The 23,875-nt window shown below is 46.8% G+C and overlaps 1 protein-coding gene and 1 pseudogene across 1 annotated transcript; one reads left to right on the top strand and one right to left on the bottom strand.

Moving 5' to 3' along the window:
- The first annotated feature begins 1,396 nt into the window (after window positions 1-1,396).
- LOC147965580 (uncharacterized) lies at window positions 1,397-17,009 on the top strand (annotated as a pseudogene).
- Window positions 17,010-17,724: 715 nt separating this feature from the next.
- On the bottom strand, window positions 17,725-23,843 carry LOC125513895 (hsp70-Hsp90 organizing protein). The gene is made up of 7 exons (XM_048679104.2): window positions 22,750-23,843; window positions 19,463-19,751; window positions 19,238-19,323; window positions 18,577-18,800; window positions 18,416-18,482; window positions 18,270-18,329; window positions 17,725-18,186 (listed from the first exon to the last, which is right to left on the bottom strand). Exons 1-7 carry the CDS (start codon window positions 23,653-23,655, stop codon window positions 18,073-18,075), a joined length of 1,746 nt encoding a protein of 581 aa, XP_048535061.1. The 5' UTR covers window positions 23,656-23,843; the 3' UTR covers window positions 17,725-18,072.
- Window positions 23,844-23,875: the final 32 nt, after the last annotated feature.

Raw genomic sequence — 23,875 nt, 5'->3', positions numbered from 1 at the left:
GGTGATTATAAAGATGCTCTATAGGTGTCTCCGGTGGTGTTTGTTGAGTTGGCATAGATCAAGATTAGGATTTGTCACTCCATGTATCAGAGAGGTATCTCTGGGCCCTCTTGTTAATGCTCATCACTATCAGCCTTCCAAGCAATGTGACTAATGAGTTAGTTGTGGGATGATGCATTATGGAACGAGTAAAGAGACTTTCCGGTAACGACATTGAACTAGGTATGATGATACCGACGATCGAATCTCGGGCAAGTAACATACCGATGACAAAGGGAACAACGTATGTTGTTATGCGGTTTGACTGGTAATGATCTTCGTAGAATATGTAGGAGCCGATATGAGCATCCAGGTTCCGCTATTGGTTATTGACCGGAGATGTGTCTCGGTCATGTCTACATAGTTCTCGAACCCGTAGGGTCCGCAGCTTAACGTTCGATGACGATTTGTATTATGAGTTATGTGATTTGATGTACCGAAGTTTGTTCAGAGTCCCGGATGAGATCACGGACATGACGAGGAGTCTCGAAATGGTCGAGAGGTAATGATTCATATATTGGAAGGCTATATTCGGACACCGAAAGTGTTCCGGGTGATACTGGGTCACCAGAAGGGGTTCCGGGCAATCCCCGGCAAAGATATGGGCTTAATGGGCCAAGTAAGGGAACACACCAGCCCACAAGGGGCTGGTGCGCCCCCTATAGGGCTAGCCACGTGGGGAGAAAGGAAAAGGAGAGGAGGAAAAGGAAAGTATGAAGTAGGACTCCTACTTCCTTCCCCTCCCCCCTCCTTCCTTTCCCCTTGTCCAAATATGGTAAGGGGGGCGAATTGGATTAGGGGCCCAAGTAGGATTCCTCCTACTTGGGCGCGCCCTAGGGTGCCTCCCTCCCTCCCCCTCCTTTATATACGTGGGGAGGGCACCCCTAGAACACACATCAATTGTTCCTAGCCATGTGCTGCGCCCCCCCTCCATAGTTAACATCTCGGTCATATCATCGTAGTGCTTAGGCGAAGCCCTGCACCGGTAACATCATCATCACCGTCACCACGCCGTCGTGCTGATGAAACTCTCCCTCGGCCTCAACTGGATCAAGAGTTCAGGGGATGTCACCGAGCTGAACGTGTGCAGATCGCGGAGGTCCCGTGCGTTCGGTACTTGGATCGGTTGGATCGCGAAGACGTTCGACTACATCAACCGCGTTACTAAACGCTTTCGCTTTCGGTCTACGAGGGTACGTGGACACACTCTCCCCGCTCGTTTCTATGCTTCTCCTAGATAGATCTTGCATGATCATAGGAATTTTTTGAAATATTATGTTCCCCAACAGACGACAGTTCGGCCAGTAGTCTGGCGCCCGATGATAGGTCAACATCGGAATCATCCTGCTCGTGTTCCATGAGTCTGGCGTCGAGCTCAGACCTCGATTATATCCAGTTCATGGAAGGGACGCCGCCTCTGGAGTCATCAGATGACAACCAGACGGACGAGGAGCCGTCGAAGGACGAACAAGAGGACGACGATGATGATGAGGGGGAATGGTCGAACAAGGAGGAGGAGGACGGCGACAGCAATGATGATGATGAAGGCGGTGGCGATGAAAAGCCAACGATCAGCGGCAAGAAGTGTCCTCGCCAAGACGATGTCGTGGGGCCATCCAACAACAACAACAAGAAGAAGAAGGACTAAATTAAGCAGACTGTATATATCTCTGTTTATCCCGTCAATCTCATCGCAGACGGTTAGTAATATGTATTCGACAAAGATCTTCTACATTATCGCCCACAGGTTGGTTTGTTGAACTGTGTGACCTGACGAGCACACAATTCACAAAAAAAGACCGTATGGGCTGTCTATAATGATCGCACACAATTCTGATTACCGACCTGTTTGCCGGGTATCACACACATCTTGTTACGCTGAATCGTTTGTGTTCACCTCAATCATCGTAAACAGTTCATCAGAGTGAATTGTATGTCGTATATCGCACACACCTTGATCTGGCTGCCCGTTTCTATTGTTCTGTCTCATCGCAAACAGTTCGTATAGGTCAACCGTATTCCCCTCATCGCACACGCAACTAAAATCGGAATCGTGTTTGATGTACCATCCATCGCAAACATTTTGCATCTTTTTTGACGGATTTTTTGCATCGCCGTTTGTGATTAATGCATCACACACAGTTTCGTCAAAGGGTCTCTGATCGTAGTGTCGTGTTAGCAGCATATTGCAGTAGTGTCTCGCATGGCGCCACCTCTGATTACATCTGCCTATTAGTCGTGCATGCTAGAGTTTGTTCCACAATGTTGGTTGCCAATCCGTAGTTGAGTTATGTGTGTTTGGTGTAGTCCCGGTTGGTTGTTGTCTTTGTGGTAATGACCACTTAGTATGCTAGCAAGCTAGCAAGGTTCGTGTTTTTTCTACACTCACGTTTGCAATGCCCATTGATGGTGTTGATGCCAAGCCTCGAAACCTGAGTTAGCCAGTGAGCGGCTTGGGTGCAATGATTTATTAATGCAGTGATATATAACATTCGGCGAACAGTGAAAAGCCGTCGACACTCCACATTGATAGTTGTTGAGTAAGCGGGTGTTGTTGTTGCAATCCACTTGTTCTCGGCATGGTGATGCCTTTCAATGGTGCTGGGGGGATACTTGTCGAGTAAGTGGGTGTTGCTGCTGCAATCATCTACTTGATCCCGACACGGTGAGGCCTTCCGATAGTGCCGAGGGCACCCTTGTGCAGTGCTTGAGTTTATCTATGGTGATTAACCACATATAATATCGGTTTATTAGTGCTTTTTCAAGTTCGCGTGTCTATTCCATCCGTTTTTCCATTTCCTTCCTTTCATTGTAATATTTTCAAGTTTACGGAGTAAGGTTTCGGTTCAAATGTTTAACTAATGCCAGTGTAGGAGAAATTAGAAGCCTAGTTTTCTAGTTGTGATATTTTTAGGTAGTGCCAGATATATTCCAGTTGAGAATTTTTTGGGTAGTGCTAGTTATTTTCTGATTTGCTTGTCACTCAACGTGTACGTTCACGTTGCGCATGCATGAAGGAGAACACCTTTTCAAAGAAACACTAAATGAAGGAATCATTTCAGGTGTGCTAATCAGATAGTAGTGCCAGACCGCAAGGCTGACGAGACATGAAAGATGGCTACTCTTGATGTTTTGATAATTTGCCCGACCGATTGACATGAACGATTGAGATTGGCATGCATTCATGGTTGATGTTTCACTGAAAAGAAATCGATAAGGCGACAAACTCGTTCATCGATTGATCTTTGATTTATGTTTACCGTATGACAAATCTGTGCCGTCCTATCTTATTGCTTAAACTTGTATACTTCCTATATCATCTCGTATTTTTTTATCATGGTATCACCTCGGTTTCTATCCCTTGCTGTCAAAAGTAGGGGATTAAATATTGAGGAACCTCAGTTTTTTACGCATTTGTCACACAAAACTATAATGTTTAAAAATGATTGGACATAAGGAAAAGTTGTGCCTGCAACCCATAAATTTTAGAACAATATGTAACATTTTGTGTAAAGAACTCGAACATCGATGTGCCCGTTAGCGCAAACTAAAAGCGCAAACGAAGCCCTGGGCCTGACTTAAAACAACTTCCTGCTGACTGAGAAAAAGTTTTAAACCCATCCCTTGTGTCCCACAAAAGCCTAAAAACAAGTACTGTCAGCCTTAAAAAGGACGGCGACGGGCCTCCGCTCCACTCAGTCAGAAGTTAGCCCAGATATAAATTTGGATCACAACTTAATAGGTTGTCCGAGCTTGCGAGCCCGCCTTGTGTATGTGTGTCTCCTCGTCTCCTGTCACGCCTTCCTTCGAGCTGCGGTGGCAGCTCCGGTGTGGCAGCGTGTCGAGGCAACGGTGGTTGTTCCTCAGCGGCGTCTGCCTTCGGCGGCACGACGGCTTGGTGGTGCGGTGGGCGTGGGGCGCCTCGCAATGGGCTTTTGCCTGCGCTGCTCCGACCTCGGCGGCCTTGGGGCTGCATTCTCCAGTGTCTATGGCTTGCCACATCCCGACGGCTATCGCCTCGGCTGTTGGGGTCTGCATTCTCTCCAGGGACTAGCTTGTCGGAGTTGTTGGCCGCTGTCGTTTCCCTGTGCTAGTCCTCTCTGCCTCGTCGCCTCCTCGACCTACTGTACACCTTCATACCTCACTCTTATGCGAGAGCCCCGCCAACCCCCTTCTCGACATGACGATTCCTACCATCGACATGCCCCCCTCATCTCCGTATCCGGATCAGGCAACTATGAGATTACTTAGACCCATCCAAGGAGAAATCCTGGCTCGGCTTGCCTATGCTGGCAGCGAAAATACTCGCGGGTGTCGTTCCCCTTCTTCGAGACGCTGCCATGGCCTTCATCCGCGTCCCTTTTTGAGCTCAGGGGAAACCCTAGGTCCGATTCTTCAGGCGCTAATCTCCTTCATGAAGGAGCTATATTGCTTGTTCGCGGCGTCCCCGGGGGTTGGCTTTGGCGACGTTGGATGTCACGTTGGTCTATTTCGTGCTTGGTTTTTAGGCCGAGCATCCTTGTTCCTCGGCTTTGGGCACCATGTTCATTTGTGTCATGTGAAACTCCCGTGTCTACAAAACATACCAGCTTCAATCCAACTTTTTTTTAACATAGTACAGACGCAACGCTCATAAATACGTGCATACACTCAACCCTATGAACACGCACACCCCACCCTTATGAACACCCCCGAGAGACTGAGCCGGCATATCATCTTGAGATTTTACAAAGTCGCCGTAGGTGCCTCGTAGTCGACGGGAACATATCCTCCCACTGAACATGTGTCGCCGGAAATCCTGAAATAAATTCAGGATAAATGCGAGCACCAAGATTTAAACCCTAGTGGACTGAGATATCACTGTTCACCTAACCATCCAGCCAAGGTTGGTTTGTAGCTTCAATCCAACTCCTTTTGGCATGATGTCCACCTAACTTTTAGTATAAAAACTGAAGTTCATGTGCTGATTTTCACCATTCACTTAGGCGTTGTTCGGTATTGCTCCGCCCCACAACTCCTGAGCAGAGTTGGCGGAGCTACAATTCACTTAGGGCATGTTTGGTAGCCTGCATGAGGCCCGGCCTGGCTCGCGCAGGACGAAAACGGGCCAATTGGTTGTCTGCTTTCACTGTTCGGCCCGCATGGCACGAACCTTAAAGCACTCCTGGGCCTGGCTCCCTGGGAATGCATGAATCAGCAGTTTCTCAAGGGCCAGGCCCGAGAGGTGCACGTGGGTGGCGGCAGCTGCACGCGCACGGCCACGCTCGAGAAGTCGCGTTGCTTCCCGAAGCGCCGTTAATTATTAGCCTCACCGCTCCCTCTCCCCACTCGCCCCCACTCTCCCAACTCTCACCAGCAGTGGCGGATCGAAGCAGATCAAGAAGACCACCAGACTCCATCACTGGCGAGCGGATCATCACTTGGCCCGTGGCAATGGCGGTAAGCATTTCTCTCTGTTCGACATGTAGAACTTTTTCCCGTTCGATCTGGCGACAGATTCGATCCACGGTGAAGGGGAATGGGAAATAGGGGTAGATAAGCATGTAGAGGTAGTTCATACTAGTTCATACGAGTTCATAGTACTTCAAACTAGTTCATGCAAGATCGGAATAGAGGTAGATGCGGATGCAGAAGGGGGATTGGGGGATTGGGGGTACACAACAGACACCGGCTCACCGCGGCGGTCGTCACCGGCGTGCGGAGCGGCGGGTCGAGCCGCTGGCCTTCTTCCTCTTCATTGCCGTGCGGGCTAGCAGGTTGTCGTCTTCGTCCTCGGCGGAGTCGAGGTCGATCTGCCAGGTACGACGGCCTGGCTCCGACGCCCTCGCTGGCATCTGCACCGGTTCTTCCTCCTCCTTAGGCTACCCACCGATGACCGACGGCGGCGCGATTGCCATCTCCCTGTACACTGTGGCACAACGGTCATTACGAGCCCAGTAGTTCTTGTACTTGCACCACTTCTTCCTCTATTTAGTGTCGTTGGAGATGGCCTGATTCCTGGCTCAGCGAATGATGTCAACTACCATCGTGCCCTTCGCTGGGTCAGGAATCAGGGTCTTCAGCTCTTGTGTAGTGGACCTCATGAGCACTACATTAGATTCCTTCTGCATTTCAGGCATGGAGCCAAAGTTCGAGCACACCTCCACGGTGTTCTCGAACTTGGTGCGGTCACCAGTCGACCACCCGAGGAAGAAGGCTCACCAGCCAATACCGAAGGAAATATGCCCTAGAGGCAATAATAAAGTTGTTATTTATATTTCCTTATATCATGATAAATGTTTATTATTCATGCTAGAATTGTACTAACCGTAAAATTAGTGCATGTGTGGATACATAGACAAACAGAGTGTCCCTAGTATGCCTCTACTTGACTAGCTCGTGAATCAAAGATGGTTAAGTTTCCTAGCCATAGACATGTGTTGTCATTTGATGAACAGGATCACATCATTAGAGAATGATGTGATGGACAAGACCCATCCATTAGCTTAGCATAATGATCATTTAGTTTTTCTACTATTGCTTTCTTCATGACTTATATATGTTCTCGGACTATGAGATTATGCAACTCCCGAATACCGGAGGAACACCTTGTGTGCTATCAAACGTCACAGTGTAACTGGGTGATTATAAAGATGCTCTACAGGTGTCTCCGATGGTGTTTGTTGAGTTGGCATAGATCGAGATTAGAATTTGTCACTCCATGTATCGGGGAGGTATCTCTGGGCCCTCTCAGTAATGCACATCACTATGAGCCTTGCAAGTAATGTGTCTAATGAGTTAGCCACGGGATGATGCATTACAGAATGAGTAAAGAGACTTGCCGGTGACGAGATTGAACTAGGTATGATGATACCGACGATCGAATCTCTGGCAAGTAACATACTGATGACAAAGGGAACAACGTATGTTGTTGTGCGGTTTGACCGATAAAGATCTTCGGAGAATATGTAGGAGCCAATATGAGCATCCAGGTTCCACTATTGGTTATTGACCGGAGATGTGTCTCAGTCATGTCTACATAGTTCTCGAACCCGTAGGGTCTGCACGCTTAAAGTTCGATGATGAATTGTATTATGAGTTATGTGATTTGATGACCGAAGTTTGTTTGGAGTCTTGGATGAGATCACGGACATGATGAGGAGTCTCGAAATGGTCGAGACATAAAGATTGATATATTGGTCAATGTTATTCGGACACCGAATGAGTTCCGAGAGGTACCGGATAATTACCGGAGTGCCGAGGGTTATCGAAACCCCCGGGGGAACTAATGGGCCTCGATGGGCCTTAGTGGGAAGAGAGGAAGGGCCAGGAGGGGCTGGCCGCCCCCCCCCCTTGGGTCCAAATTGGACTAGGGGAAGAGGGCGGCGCCCCCCTTTCCTTCCCTTCCCCCTCTTCCTTCCTTCTTCCCCCTCTTCCTTAGGTGGAAACGTACTAGGACTTGGAGTCCTAGTAGGATTCCCCTCGCCTGGTGCACCCTAGGAGGGCCGGCCGGCCACCCCTCGCTCCTTTATATACGGGGGCAGGGGGCACACTAGAACTCACAAGATCAATTGTCATCACCGTCGCCTCACCGTCGTGCTGATGGAACCCTCCCTCATCCTCAACTAGATCAAGAGATCGAGGGACATCATCAAGGTGAACGTGTGCTGAACACGGAGGTGTCGTACGTTCGGTGCTTGGATCGGTTGGATCGCGAGGACGTTCGACTACATCAACCGTGTTACTAAATGCTTCCGCTTTTGGTCTACGAGGGTACATAGACACACTCTACCCTCTCGTTGCTATACATCTCCTAGATAGATCTTGCGTGATCGTAGGAATTTTTTTGAAATACTGCATTCCCCAACAGTGGCATCCGAGCCAGGTCTATGCGTAGATGTTATATGCACGAGTAGAACACAAAGAGTTGTGGGCGATAATAGTCATACTACTTACCAGCAACGTCTTACTTTGATTTGGCGGTATTGTTGGATGAAGCGGCCCGGACCGACATTACATGACCGCGTTCATGAGACTGGTTCTACCGACGTGCTTCGCACACAGGTGGCTAGTGGGTGTCTATTTCTCCAGCTTTAGTTGAATCGAGTTTGACTACGCCCGGTCCTTGTTGAAGGTTAAAACAACACACTTGACAAAAAATCGTTGTGGTTTTCATGCGTAGGTAAGAAAGGTTCTTGCTAGAAGCACGTAGCAGCCACGTAAAACTTGCAACAACAAAGTAGAGGACGTGTAACTTATTTTTGCAGGGCATACTGTGATGTGATATGGTCAAGACGGGATGATATAAATTTTTGTATGAGATGATCATGTTTTTTAATAGTTATCGGCAACTGGCAGGAGCCATATGGTTGTCGCTTTATTGTATGAAATGCAATCGCCATGTAATTGCTTTACTTTATCACTAAGCGGTAGCGATAGTCGTAGAAGCAATAGTTGGTGAGACGACAATGATGCTTCGATGGAGATCAAGGTGTCAATCCGGTGACGATGGTGATCATAATGGTGCTTTGGAGATGGAGATCAAAGGCACAAGATGATAATGGCCATATCATATCACTTATTTTGATTGCATGTGATGTTTATCCTTTATGCATCTTATTTTTCTTAGTATGGCGGTAGCATTATAAGATGATCTCTCACTAAATTTCAAGGTATAAGTGTTCTCCCTGAGTATGCATCGTTGCTATAGTTCGTCGTGCCAAGACACCACGTGATGATCGGGTGTGATAAGCTCTATGTTCACATACAACGGGTGCAAGCCAGTTTTGCACAAGCAAAATACTCAGGTTAAACTTGATGATACGTCTCCAACGTATCTACTTTTCCAAACACTTTTGCCCTTGTTTTGGACTCTAACTTGCATGATTTGAATGGAACTAACCCGGACTGACGCTGTTTTCAGCAGAATTACCATGGTGTTATTTATGTGCAGGAGCAAACGTTCTCAGAATGACCTGAAACTTCACGGAGCCACTTTCCAGAAAATAAGATAAATACCTGCCAAAGATGAAGGCCAGGGGGCCCACCACCTTGCCACGAGGGTGGGGGCACGCCTGCCCCCCTAGGGCGTGCCCCCTACCTCATGGGCCCCCTGTTGCCTCTCCGACTCCAACTCCACCTCCATATATTGAGTTTTGATGAGAAAAAAATCAGAGAGAAGAAATCATCGCGTTTTACGATACGGAGCCACCGCCAAGCCCTAAAACCTCTCAGGAGGGCTGATCTGGAGTCCGTTTGGGGCTCCGGAGAGGGGAATCCGTCGCCATCGTCATCATCAACCATCCTCCATCACCAATTTCATGATGCTCACCGCCGTGCATGAGTAATTCCATCGTAGGCTTGCTGGACGGTGATGGGTTGGATGGGATCTATCATGTAATCGAGTTAGTTTTGTTAGGGTTTGATCCCTAGTGTCCACTATGTTCTGAGATTGATATTGCTATGACTTTGCTATGCTTAATGCTTGTCACTAGGGCCCGAGTGCCATGATTTCAGATCTGAACCTATTGTGTTTTCATCAATATATGAGTGTTCTTGATCCTATCTTGCAAGTCTATAGTCACCTATTATGTGTTATGATCCGTTAACCCCGAAGTGACAATAATCGGGATACTTACCGGTGATGACCGTAGTTTGAGGAGTTCATATATTCACTATGTGTTAATGCTTTGTTCCGGTTCTCTATTAAAAGGAGGCCTTAATATCCCTTAGTTTCCGTAAGGACCCCGCTGCCACGGGAGGGTAGGACAAAAGATGTCATGCAAGTTCTTTTCCATAAGCACGTATGACTATGTTTGGAATACATGCCTACATTATATCTATGAACTGGAGCTAGTTCTGTGTCGCCCTAGGTTATGTTTGGAACCGCATCCGGCATAATTCTCCATCACTGATCCATTGCCTACGAGCTTTCCATATATTGTTCTTCGCTTATTTACTTTCCCGTTGCTATTGCTATCATCACTACAAAATACCAAAAACATTGCTTTTACTACTGTTACCTTTTGCTATCGTTACCACTACTATCATATTACTTTGCTACTAAATACTTTGCTGCAGATATTAAGTTTCCAGGTGTGGTTGAATTGACAACTCAGCTGCTAATACTTGAGAATATTCTTTGGCTCCCCTTGTGTCGAATCAACAAATTTGGGTTGAATACTCTACCCTCGAAAACTGTTGTGATCCCCTATACTTGTGGGTTATCACTTGACGATCCTAGCATATGCAGATATGGCCTCGGAACACTGAGACCGAAAGGTCGAGCGTGAATCATATAGTAGATATGATCAACATAGTGATGTTCACCATTGAAAACTTCTCCATCTCACGTGATGATTGGACATGGTTTAGTTGATATGGATCACGTGATCATTTAGATGACTAGAGGGATGTCTATCTAAGTGGGAGTTCTTAAGTAATGTGATTGATTGAACTTTAATTTATCATGAACTTAGTACCTAATATTATTTTGCATGTTTATGTTGTTGTAGATAAATGGCCCATGCTACTGTTCCTTTGAATTTTAATGCGTTCCTAGAGAAAACTAAGTTGAAAGATGATGGTAGCAACTGCACGGACCGGGTCCATAACTTGAGGATTATCCTCATTGCTGCACATAAGAATTACGTCCTGGAAGCACCGCTAGGTGCAAAGCCTGCTGCAGGAGCAACACCAGATGTTATGAACATCTGGCAGAGCAAAGCTGATGACAACTCGATAGTTTAGTGTGCCATGCTTTACGGCTTAGAATCGGGACTTCAACGACGTTTTGAACGTCATGGAGCATATGATATGTTCCAGGAGTTGAAGTTAGTATTTCAAGAAAATGCCCGAATTGAGAGATATGAAGTCTCCAATAAGTTCTATAACTGCAAGATGGAGGAGAATAGTTCTGTCAGTGAACATATACTCATAATGTCTGGGTACCACAACCACTTGACTCAACTGGGAGTTAATCTTCCTGATGATAGTGTCATTGACAGAGTTCTTCAATCACTGCCACCAAGCTACAAAAGCTTCGTGATGAACTATAATATGCAAGGGATGGATAAGACAATTCCCGAGCTCTTCGCAATGCTAAAGGATGCGGAGGTAGAAATCAAGAAGGAGCATCAAGTGTTGATGGTCAACAAGACCACTGGTTTCAAGAAGAAGGGCAAATGGAAGAAAGGGAACTTCAAGAAGAACGGCAAGCAAGTTTCTGCTCAAGTGAAGAAGCCCAAGTCTGGACCTAAGCCTGAGACTGAGTGCTTCAACTACAAAGGGACTAGTCACTGGAAGCGGAACTGTCCCAAGTATTTGGCGGATAAGAAGGATGGCAAAGTGAAAGGTATATTTGATATACATGTTATTGATGTGTACCTTACTAATGCTCATAGTAGCTCCTGGGTATTTGATACTGGTTCTGTTGCTCATATTTGCAACTCGAAATACGGGCTACGGATTAAACGAAGATTGGCTAAGGACGAGGTGACGATGCGCGTGGGAAATGGTTCCAAAGTCGATGTGATCGCCGTCGGCACGCTACCTCTACATCTACCTTCGGGATTAGTATTAGACCTGAATAATTGTTATTTGATGCCAGCGTTAAGCATGAACATTTTATCTGGATCTTGTTTTATGTGAGACGGTTATTCATTTAAATCAGAGAATAATGGTTGTTCCATTTATATGAGTAATATCTTTTATGGTCATGCACCCTTGATGAGTGGTCTATTTTTATTGAATCTCGATAGTAGTGATACACATATTCATAGTATTGAAGCCAAAAGATATAAGTTTAATAATGATAGTGCAACTTGTTTGTGGCGCTGCTGTTTATGTCATATTGGTGTAAAGCGCATGAAGAAACTCCATACTGATGGGATTTTTGAATCACTTGATGCTTGCGAACCATGCCTCATGGGCAAGATGACTAAGACTCCGTTCTCTAGAACAATGGAGCGAGCAATAGACTTATTGGAAATAATACATACTGATGTATGCAGTCCGATGAGTGTTGATGCTCGCGATATGTATCATTATTTTCTGGCCTTCATAGATGATTTGACTAGATATGGGTATATCTACTTAATGAAACATAAGTCTGAAACATTTGAAAAGTTCAAAGAATTTCAGAGTGAAGTGGAAAATCATCGTAACAGGAAAATAAAGTTTCTACGATCTAATCATGGAGGTGAATATTTGAGTTATGAATTTGGTCTTCATTTGAAACAATGCGGAATAGTTTCGCAACTCACGCCACCTGGAACACCACAGTGTAATGGTGTGTACGAATGTCGTAATCGCACTTTATTAGATATGATGCGATCTATGATGTGTCTTACTGATTTACCGCTATCGTTCTGGGGTTATGCTTTAGAGACGGCTGAATTCACGTTAAATAGGGCACCATCTAGATCCGTTGAGACAACACCATATGAACTATGGTTTGGCAAGAAACCCAAGTTGTCATTTCTTAAAGTTTGGGGCTGCGATGCTTATGTGAAAAAGCTTCAACCTGATAAGCTCGAACCTAAATCGAAGAAATGTGTTTGCATAGGATACCCAAAGGAAACTGTTGGGTACACCTTCTATCACAGATCCGAAGGCAAGGTATTCGTTGCTAAGAATGGATCATTTCTAAAGAAAGAGTTTCTCTCGAAAGAAGTGAGTGGGAGGAAAGTAGAACTTCATGAGGTATTTGTACCTTCTCCCGAATTGGAAAGTAGTTCATCACAGAAATCAGTTCCAGTGATTCCTACACCAATTAGTGAGGAAGCTAATGATGATGATCATGAAACTTCTGATCAAGTTACTACCGAACCTCGTAGGTCAACCAGAGCAAGATCCGCACCAGAGTGGTACGGTAATCTTGTTCTGGAGGTCATGTTACTTGACCATGACGAACCTACGAACTATGAGGAAGCGATGATGAGCCCAGATTCCGCGAAATGGCTTGAGGCCATGAAATCTGAGATGGGATCCATGTATGAGAACAAAGTATGGAGTTTGGTTGACTTGCTCGACGATCAACAAGCAATAGAGAATAAATGGATCTTCAAGAAGAAGACTGACGCTGACGGTAATGTTACTGTCTACAAAGCTCGACTTGTTGCGAAAGGTTTTCGACAAGTTTAAGGAGTTGACTACGATGAGACCTTCTCACATGTAGTGATGCTTAAGTCTGTCTGAATCATGTTAGAAATTGTCACATTTTATGATTGTGAAATTTGGCAAATGGATGTCAAAACTGCATTCCTTAATGGATATCTTAAAGTAGAGTTGTATATGATGCATCCAGAAGGTTTTGTCGATCATAAAGGTGCTAACAAAGTGTGCAAGCTCCAGAGATCCATTTATGGACTGGTGCAAGCCTCTCGGAGTTGGATTATACGATTTGATAGTGTGATCAAAGCATATGGTTTTATACAGACTTTTGGAGAAGCATGTATTTACAAGAAAGTGAGTGGGAGCTCTGTAGCATTTCTGATATTATATGTGGATGACATATTATTGATCGGAAATGATACTGAATTTCTGAATAGCATAAAAGGATACTTAAATAAGAATTTTTCAATGAAAGACCTCGGTGAAGCTGCATATATATTGGGCATCACGATCTATAGAGATAGATCAAGACGCTTAATTGGACTTTCACAAAGCACATACCTTGATAAAGTTTTGAAGAAGTTCAAAATGGATCAGTCAAAGAAAGGGTTCTTGCCCGTGTTACAAGGTGTGAAGTTGACTCAGACTCAATGCCCGACCACTGCAAAAGATAGAGAAAACATGAAAGTCATTCCCTATGCCTCAGCCATAGGTTCTATCACGTATGCAATGCTGTGTACCCGACCTAATGTGTGCCTTGATATTAGTTTAGCAGGAAGGTACCAAAGTAATCCAGGAGTGGATCACTGGACAACGGTTAAGAACATCCTGAAATACCTGAAAAGGACTAAGGATAGGTTTCTCGTATATGGAGGTGACAAAGAGCTCATCGTAAACGGTTACGTCGATGCAAGCTTCGACACTGATCCGGATGACTCTAAGTCACAATCTGGATACGTATTTTTATTGAATGGTGGAGCTGTCGGTTGGTGCAGTTCTAAGCAGAGCACCGTGGCGGGATCTACGTGTGAAGCGGAGTACATATATAGCTGCTTCGGAAGCAGCAAATGAAGGAGTCTGGATGAAGGAGTTCATATCCGATCTAGGTGTAATACCTAATGCATCAGGTCCAATGAAAATCTTTTGTGACAATACTGGTGCAATTGCCTTGGCAAAGGAATCCAGATTTCACAAGAGAACCAAGCACATCAAGAGACGCTTCAATTCCATCCGCGATCAAGTCAAGGAGGGAGACATAGAGATTTGCAAGATACATACGTATCTGAATGTTGCAGACCCGTTAACTAAGCCTCTCTCATGAGCAAAACATGATCAGCACCAAGACTCCATGGGTGTTAGAATCATTACTATGTAATCTAGGTTATTGACTCTAGTGCAAGTGGGAGACTGAAGGAAATATGCCCTAGAGGCAATAATAAAGTTGTTATTTATATTTCCTTATATCATGATAAATGTTTATTATTCATGCTAGAATTGTATTAACCGGAAACTTAGTACATGTGTGGATACATAGACAAACAGAGTGTCCATAGTATACCTCTACTTGACTAGCTCGTTAATCAAAGATGGTTAAGTTTCCTAGCCATAGACATGTGTTGTCATTTGATGAACGGGATCACATCATTAGAGAATGATGTGATGGACAAGACCCATCCGTTAGCTTAGCATAATGATCGTTTAGTTTTTCTGCTATTGCTTTCTTCATGACTTATACATGTTCCTCAGACTATGAGATTATGCAACTCCCGAATACCGGAGGAACACCTTGTGTGCTATCAAACGTCACAACGTAAGTGGGTGATTATAAAGATGCTCTACAGGTGTCCCTGATGGTGTTTGTTGAGTTGGCATAGATCGAGATTAGAATTTGTCACTCCGTGTATCGGATATCTCTGGGCCCTCTTGGTAATGCACATCACTATGAGCCTTGCAAGCAATGTGTCTAATGAGTTAGCCACGGGCTGATGCATTACAGAACGAGTAAAGAGACTTGCAGGTGACGAGATTGAACTAGGTATGATGATACCAACATCGAATCTTGGGCAAGTAGCATACCGATGACAAAGGGAACAACGTATGTTGTTGTGCGGTTTGACCTACAAATATCTTCGTAGAATATGTAGGAGCCAATATGAGCATCCAGGTTCCGCTATTGGTTATTGATCGGAGATGTGTCTCGGTCATGTATACATAGTTCTCGAACCCGTAGGGTCCGCACGCTTAATGTTCGATGACGATTTGTATTATGAGTTATGTGATTTGATGACCGAATTTTGTTCAGAGTACCGAATGAGATAACGGACATGACGAGGAGTCTCGAAATGGTCGATACATAAGATTGATGTATTGGACGATGTTATTCGGACACCGGATGAGTTCCGAGAGATACCAGATAATTATCGGAGTGCCGTAGGGTTATCAGAACCCCCCGGGGGAACTAATGGGCCTCGATGGGCCTTCGTGGGAAGAGAGGAAGGGCCGGGAGGGGTTGGCCACGCCCCCTGGGTCCGAATTGGACTAGGGGAAGGGGGCGGCGCCCCCTTTCCTTCCCTTCCCCCTCTTCCTTGGGTGGAAACCTACTAGACTTGGAGTCCTAGTAGGCTTCCCCTCTCCTGGCACGCCCTAGGAGGGCCAGCCTCCCCTCCCCTTTATATACGGGGGCAGGGGCACCCTAGAACACACAAGATCAATTGTCTTTGCCGTGTGTGGTGCCCCCCTTCACAGTTACACACCCCGATCATATCGTTATAGTGCTTAGGCGAAGCCCTGCGCCGGTAACTTCATCATCATCGTCGCCACGCCGTCGTGCTGATGGAACTCTCCCTCGTCCTCAACTGGATCAAGAGATCGATGGACGTCATCGAGCTGAATGTGTGCTGAACGCGGAGGTGCTGTACGTTCGGTGCTTGGATCAGTTGGATCGCGAACACGTTTGACTACATCAACCACGTTACTAAACGCTTCCGCTTTCGGTCTGCGAGGGTACGTAGACACACTCTCCCCTCTCGTTGCAATACATCTCCTAGATAGATCTTGCATGACCGTAGGAATTGTTTTGAAATACTGCGTTCCCTAACAAATACCCCAAGGGAAGGGGTTGGTGTTGGGGCTGGAGCTAGAGCTCATGGCGATGGGGAGGAGGAAGGTTGACAGTGAGAGAAGAGAGAGGGTGGGTAAGTAGTGGTGGGCGGGGTGAGTAAATATAGGGGCGATGGAGAGGAGGAGAAGAGCGACAGTCATGCCGTTTTACCTACATGCTCTTCAATAAGCCATGAACTCGATGCTGTGTCTGACTCCATGAATTATGTGCAGATCGAGGAGAGCAATGAGATGGGCACGGAGGTGCTCCCGGCCGTTGACAACAAGGGCAAGCAGCCCCTTCACCCAATACCCGACGAGGTTGTGCTGCCGCCCACCGCCGAGGAGGACCCGAAGACGCCTGAGGGTGGCGACAACGAGGGCATGGAGGAGCCCCCCAGCAACAAGCGTCGCAACTACGGCCACTACCATCAAGAGGATGGCCCAACTCACTTCTGCAAGGTCATCCTTGCACCGAAGCTTGAGTGCATCCCCGTGCCCCTGGACTTCACCAAGCACTTCGTCGCGGTGCCGACGGAATTCAAGCTCAGTAACAACACCGGTTGCTCCTGGAAGGTGACGGTGAAGCTGATGAACGGCAGGGTGACCCTGGATCAGGGTTGGGCCACCTACGCAGCCGTTCATCAGATCAAGATCGGCTACATGGTGACGTTCAATCTCCTCCCGACACCCTCAAGGTCATCATCTTCGACAACGATGACATTGAGGTCGTCAACAAGTGCGGGAAGCACGACGAAGCCTTCGCCACCAAGGAGTAGGGCCGGGGCCTCCCTAAGTACTATCGAGTCTGCTTTGAACTGTTTTATGTTTATGGTTTATGCGTAGAACTGTTATGAAGTGTGGTACTGCTTATCTGAAATATATTCTGAAGTAGTTGATCCTCTATTTATACTCTGCTCTTCTTATGATGTGTGCTACATGGTTGTGCCGAAATGTGCTGGTAACCTCACCAACTAACCAAAAAAGTTACCACACACCAGATGTTGCATACAACCAAACACCATCTCTTGGATTTGTCCACTAACATACAGACAACCAAACATCAGGCAAATGGTGCATTTGAGACTGCATTTGCATAGCCAGACTGAGTTGAGAAGGCTATACAATACAGCTACTGTTGGCGCAAGTATTGCTCCGCTCCACAACTCCTGAGCAGAGTTGGCGGAGCTACAATTCAAAATGGTGGAGTTGCAATTTTCCCCGCTCCGATTATCGAACAGGGCCTTATTTGATTGTTTCAAAGCCAATGCTTCAGACTTCCTGCTTGAGCAGAGGTAGCCTTATTTGATTGTTTCAAAGCCAATGCTTCAGACCTCCTGCTTGAGCAGAGTTCAACCTCGTGATTGTATAATAGAGAAGGAATCAGTCGGAATAATTAGTGCTTGGCGCCAGTTACGAAGCCTTTTCAGGAAAGAAATCCACATTTGTTTCCTTCTTAGCTCCGCATCAAAATAAAATATCATCCAGACCAGAGGCGGCAATGAATTTTCTCCATTGACAGCATTTCCCTAGAGCAAGAAATAAAATACAACAACATTCTACTGTTGTCTGTCCACTGTGAAGGCAAAAACGGCTACAACTAATAATATGGGGCATTGCCCACATAAAACTGTAATAACATAATATAGCCGTAAACAGGAATAACGTTGTGGCAGGCTGTACTCACGAATCCAACAGAAAAGCCCCATGGCATACAATAGAAGTTCGCATGGCATACAATAGAAGTTCGTTCACGCTGGGCAGAGAAGCAGTGTACAATGGTGACACAACCGAGCACAATCTCAATACAAACGCCCCTGGCTTCGTTCTAGCTTTGCTTGATCATCTCGTTTGGACTATTCCAGCGTTTATGAGCTTTTGGATCTTCTGTGCTACTCCAGGGTCCTTCAGATGATCCTGAGCAGCCCTAGGGTTCTCCTGGAAATCCATCAACACCTGCAAAACATTTCCAGCGTCATTTGTATGAACAAATAGACCGAATGGCATTACTCTCACAACGAACTGAGATTCGATGATACCTGTCGCATGATGGGATCGGTAAGGATGTTCTGGATTTCTGGGTCCTGCATAGCTTTACTCTACAAAAATAACAAAAAGGGTTAGCGATATTGAGTTTGTGGAACAGCCAACATAAAGAATCCCTGAAGTGCATCAAGAGGCTTACCTGTTTCTCCTGCAAATCCTCCTGACTTATGTCACCCCTGTTAGCCTTGTTGATCTGCTCAACACACCTGCAAAAGCCAACAGCAGTTAAAAGTTTGTTTATGCATATTTTCAAGAGATTATGTGAGTAGACTAAATGGTTGTATGGCCTAACTTCATTACCTCCTTATACCATCAAGCAGTTCCTGGTTATTTGGGTCAAGTTTCAACCCAGCCTGGTAAGTTTCCATTGCCTTTTCGTATTCCTTCATGAAAAACTGAACTGCACCTTTTCTTGTATACCCTTTGGTGAAGGTTGGGTCTAGCTCAATACACTTCTCTGCGTCTTTAAGACCTTCAGGCATGGCTCCCAACTTGGTGTAGCATGCAGCCCTATTACTGTACACCTGTAGGTGAAGTGGTAAACCATTAAAACAGTTAAAGCTGTAACAAACATATGTAAAATGATAGACAATACACAACTGCAGTCAACAAATGCAATAAACAGACATACATGACAACAAAAGGAAAAGGGGGCAGCAGTTGAGAGTTGATTGAAGGATGGAGTTCAGGTGCAATTTCAAAATTGTTAAAGGCATATGATCAAAGTGCCAAGTGTTCCGAAAAACAGGACACTTTAAAGCAAACATACATATTTCAGTGGTCTACAATCTGCTGAGTTCCATATGTTGTAGAGTTGCAAAACTTGCAACCACCAAGATTTTTCTATCATCACATTGTCCCAGAGGTTCCATATATTGGAACAATGAAACAAACTTTTCCGTCACATATATACTTAAGCTACTTCAAAGAAAAATAACCAACAGGGACTAAAAAAGTTTACCCTAGCATCCTTCGGGTTCCTCCTGATAGCCTCATTGTAATGCTTTATTGCTTCTGGATACTTCTGCTGCTTGAACATCTCATTACCTACAAAACCATCAGATAAGCAAGACTGCCACGAGCATAAAAAGCAACACTGAAGATAAATCTGCAACAAACAGATGCTACCAGAAGAAGATAAAAGGAGTGTGGAAGACTAATGATGACAACGCAATGCCACTCTTACCTTTCTCCCTCTCCTCATCAGCTAACTTTGGGTCATAATACTCTTGTTGCTCTAAGTCTTTCTTTGCCTTCTCAGCCTCATTTAACCTTTTAAGAGTGTCTGGATTCCGATGCTCAGTTAGAGCCTTCTGGAAAGTCTCAATGGCAATATCATAGTCCTTCGAGTTCTTAGCAAGTTTGGCCAGAGCAGTTCCTTTTCTTGTTAGTGCCCTTGCAACCATCTTGAAATCAGCACGAAGTTCTCTTCCCCTCTCCACAGCCTTATCACAGTCCTCAATGCACTCATCGTACTGCAGAAAGGAAATGATAAGACTACAATAAACAAGAAATAACATATATTACCAGGATATATTTAGTTGCAGAAAATAAGGAGAGGGACAGTAATCAGCTCTATGGACGGTCGCAAATCTGTAATCATAACACTACACTCTTCTTACTCAAAGTAAACAAAAGTGGCATGTTAAGGCAACACACATCCAAGAGCACACAGCCGCTTCTAAGAATCTTTTCCATAAGTATATTGTAGAAAACCTTCACGGATTGATATTAAGAAAATGCAGCTTTTCCCTCTAGGGTCATATCTATATTTGGTGTTCACTCTGAAACCTTTATGGATACACAATAGCCATAAACTGCAAAAGATGTGGCAACTGTATGGTTTGCTGCCATAATTGTGGCATGCCACACCTCCTTATCTACCCAAATTCAAAGGGCAAGGGTGTGTCATTATATTCAAATCAAAGTGGAAACAGAACATTTCTATTAGTATGGCACCTGTATAATGTTAATTTGTATTACATGCACAGCTCCAACGCAGGGGTCGGTGATCTCCTAAGCCAATATAGCAGTCTGTAAATTAGTACAGGGCTACCTGTAAGAGCTACTCTAGCAGATGCGCTGTATTCCTGCTGCAAAATCGTTTTACTATTCCCCCTAAAACAATTTTGCGGGAAGTGATGCGCCCCGGCAGAACAGATCCCACAAAAGCTTACTGCAAATTTAAAAACATAGTTCCCGCTACAAAGTTCATCACACAGGAATTCATCATATACATAGATAAAACGAGATCTAGCTGCAGGAGCGGCGGTGGCTCGGTGGTTGACACCGAGGAAGAAGAGAACGCCTCCGCCGACTGGCGGCAAGCATGGGCGTGCTCCTCCTTCACTGCGGCGAGCCTGTCAGCGGCCCCTTCTCCGCATCAGTGTGTGGGTAGAGCTCCTCGTGGAGACGGTTCAAGTGGGCCCAAGTGGCTTGCTGCAACTGCCAAGCCTCGACAGGGGAAGGAAGGAGCTGCCGGCCTCCACGTCGTCGTGGAAGATCTTGCACGGCGGCGACCCGCCACAACCACCACGCCTGCGGATCCCCCTATCACTCGCTGGAAAAAAGCTTTGTACCGGGTCCGGGTGGAATCGCTCTCCCGAGGGAGAGAGAAAGGTAGGCAGCGGCTAGCGAAGGAGGAAATGCAAGACGGGAGCCCTAAAATGCATGTCGTCTGGTAGATATAGCGGCCGAAGTGCAATTTTGCAGGCCACTCGTATAATTTTTACGGGCAGGGCTAAATATAGCGGACCTGTTCAGGCCACAAAACACGCAAAAACGCTCTATCCACCGGATCTATTTGGTTCCTAGAGTAAGAGCAACTCTAGCAGATGCGCTATAACCTCATCGACCCGTATAATTCCGGCCGACATAGTGTATTTGCGTTTTTTGCGGCCCAAATAGATCCGTTATATCTAGCCTGGCCCGTAAAAATTATACAAGTGGCCCGCGAAACAATCCTTCCGCCTCTATATCTAGTTGACCACCAGCGTTTTAGGGTTCAGGCCTCGCATTTCCTCCGCCGCAATCCACCGCCTCCCTTACTATCTGAAGCGAGCAAATCCACCCGACATAGATCTTTTTTCCTGGCGAGCGATGGGAGGATCCGCATGCAGGTGTTGTGGCCGTGGCCTTGGCGGGTCGCCGCTGCACACTATCTCACGCAAAGACGCTCCAGCTAGCCACCCGTCAAAACCTGGCGGTCCAAGCAAGTGCGGCTGGCTCTCCCACAAAGACGAGCGGTCCCCTTGGGTCAACTTCCATCACCTCCACAAAGAGCTCTAGCCGCACACCGTGTCATGCTGCAAGGCGGATGCGGAGCTCTCGCCGTGAAGCACATTGTCAAGGCCAGAGAAGAAGGGGCCGCTAATAGGCTCCCGCGGGAAAGGAGGAGCACGCCTACGCCTACGCTTGCCGTAGGTCGGCAGAGGCGTTCTTCCTCGGCGTCGACAACTGAGCACCGCCTCCCTATCTATTAGATCTAAGTTTACCCATATATGAACTTCGGTGTGTTGTGATGAACTTCGTAGCGGGAAATATGTATGATCTATGTTTTTAAATTTGCAGAGATAGCGGATCTGTTCTCCCGGGGCGAATCAGTTCACACAAAATAATTTTAGGGGGAACCGTAAAACGATTCTGCGAGACAGGAATATAGCGCATCTGCTATAGTTGCTCTAGGTTAGGCACGCCACAGTTGCGGCTTTACACCCTTAATTATACACATGATCCAAAAGTCGTAGACTCAGATTCTCCGTTACATGTTGCCACAAGTGTGGTGCTCATTCTGCAAGCCACACTTTGCCTAAACATGGTTGTGGTGAATAATTTTAACAAAACAGGCCCTCATATTCTTCACAGACTTTGCTAGAAGTGTGGCAAGAAAAGTGTGGGAAGACTTAGCAGCTTCGCTTGCTTAACAAGACAGTATCAAGCGTGGCAAGAAAAGTGTGGTAAGACTTGGCAGCTTCGCTTGGTTAATAAGACAGTATCAAGCGGTGCACTTCTGAGATATCTAAGGTTGTAAATTGCAATTGCAATAGAAGTAATTAGCAAAGCGTCGGTCAAAAAGAACTGCAAACCGTCAATTATTCGCAACCCAGGAGAGACCAAGCAGACAAAATTCAATTCACATTATTTTCCTAACACTAACAGTATCAATAACTTATGGTTAGTTTTAGGCCTCTTTCAATTGTCCTATTAGTCCCCAAGACCTCTTGTACCTAGAACCCAGACCATCTTACCTTGATGTTCATCAGTTTAGCACATCAACCAAACCGCTAATCCTCTCAACTGCTAGTCACTATATATATATGCAGCACGTGCCATGACCTAATTGCCCGATAGTCAAAACTACTAGTACTACCAATGCTTACAGTGCAGCAACCAATCATATACAAACAGTAGGGGTGAACTGAAGATCAGATCCTTCACTTTAAGGCATGGAATCTGTACAATAATAAACCTCACCTTGCCCATTTCGATGTACACCGCTGCTCGGTTAGTGAGGTAGGAGATGTCCTCGTCATCAAGTTCCAAGGCCTTTGTGTAATGCTGGATCGCCGTCTCAAAGTCCTTCTTCTTGTAGGATGCATTCCCTGCCTCCTTCTCCTTCAGAGCAGCAGCTTTCCTCTCCTTCCGCTCCTTCTCCTCATCAGACACCTCCATCGGCTCCGGTTGTGGCTCAGGCTCCATCTCCCTCGCCTTTGTCTCAGGCTGTTGCTTCTGCTGCTGCGGTGGCGGCTGCGACGGCGAGGAAGACTGCGAAAAATCGGAGTCCTGGGGCGTCTGGATCTTGATGTTAAGCATGAGGCTGAGCACCTGCATCATGCGCGGGTCGGACAGGTACGTGTTGAGGCTGCTGGGATTCCGCTGCACCTCCCGCAGCATCTGCATGAAGTCGGGCTGGTCGAGATAGGCGCGCGTAGCGGGGTCGGAGGCGATCTTGGTCCAGAGCTCGGGGCCCTGGAACATCTGGCCGATGGCGTCGGCGCCGCCAGACGGCGCGCGGCGCGGCGGGGCGGCGGCAGCCTTCTTGGCGTCAGCGAGGCCGGCCTTGAGGCCCTCGTTGCTGGGATCGAGGGCGAGGCCCTTCTCGTAGGCGGCGGCGGCGCTGGCGGCGTCGCCGAGGCCGAGGTGGGCGGCGCCGAGGCGCGAGTAGCCCTTGGCCCAGTCGGGCTTGAGCTCGACGGTCTTCTCGGCGTCGGCGAGCGCGTCGGAGTAGCGGTGGATCGAGGCGAGCGCCGCCGAGCGGTTGGAGTAGAGCACGTGGTTGGCGGGGGCGAGCGCGATGGCGTCGGAGAAGTGCCCCGCCGCCTCCTCGAAGCGGCCTGCCGAGAAGGCCGCATTACCTTTGGCCTTCGCCTCGTCGGCCATGGCGGGCGGGCGGTCCGATCGGATCGGGGCGGGGGCGGGGCGGGGAAGCTTCGAGAAGGTTTGGCGGCTGGGTGGAGGAGGACAAATCCTGGGGTTAGATGGGGATTAAGGCGGAGCAGCAGGCCGGGCCGAGCGAGCTCGCTCAAGGGTTCCGGAACCTTCCCACGGCCACTCCAGCGACCCGACGAGCCGATGCGTCGTGGACTCCCGTCACGCACTC

Source organism: Triticum urartu, chromosome 6A (assembly GCF_056163025.1).
Source record: "Triticum urartu cultivar PI428250 chromosome 6A, HENAU_Tu73, whole genome shotgun sequence".
Taxonomy (NCBI): Eukaryota; Viridiplantae; Streptophyta; class Magnoliopsida; order Poales; family Poaceae; genus Triticum; species Triticum urartu.
Note: the sequence above shows the minus strand (reverse complement) of the source record. Positions and strands in the feature narration are given on the sequence as shown.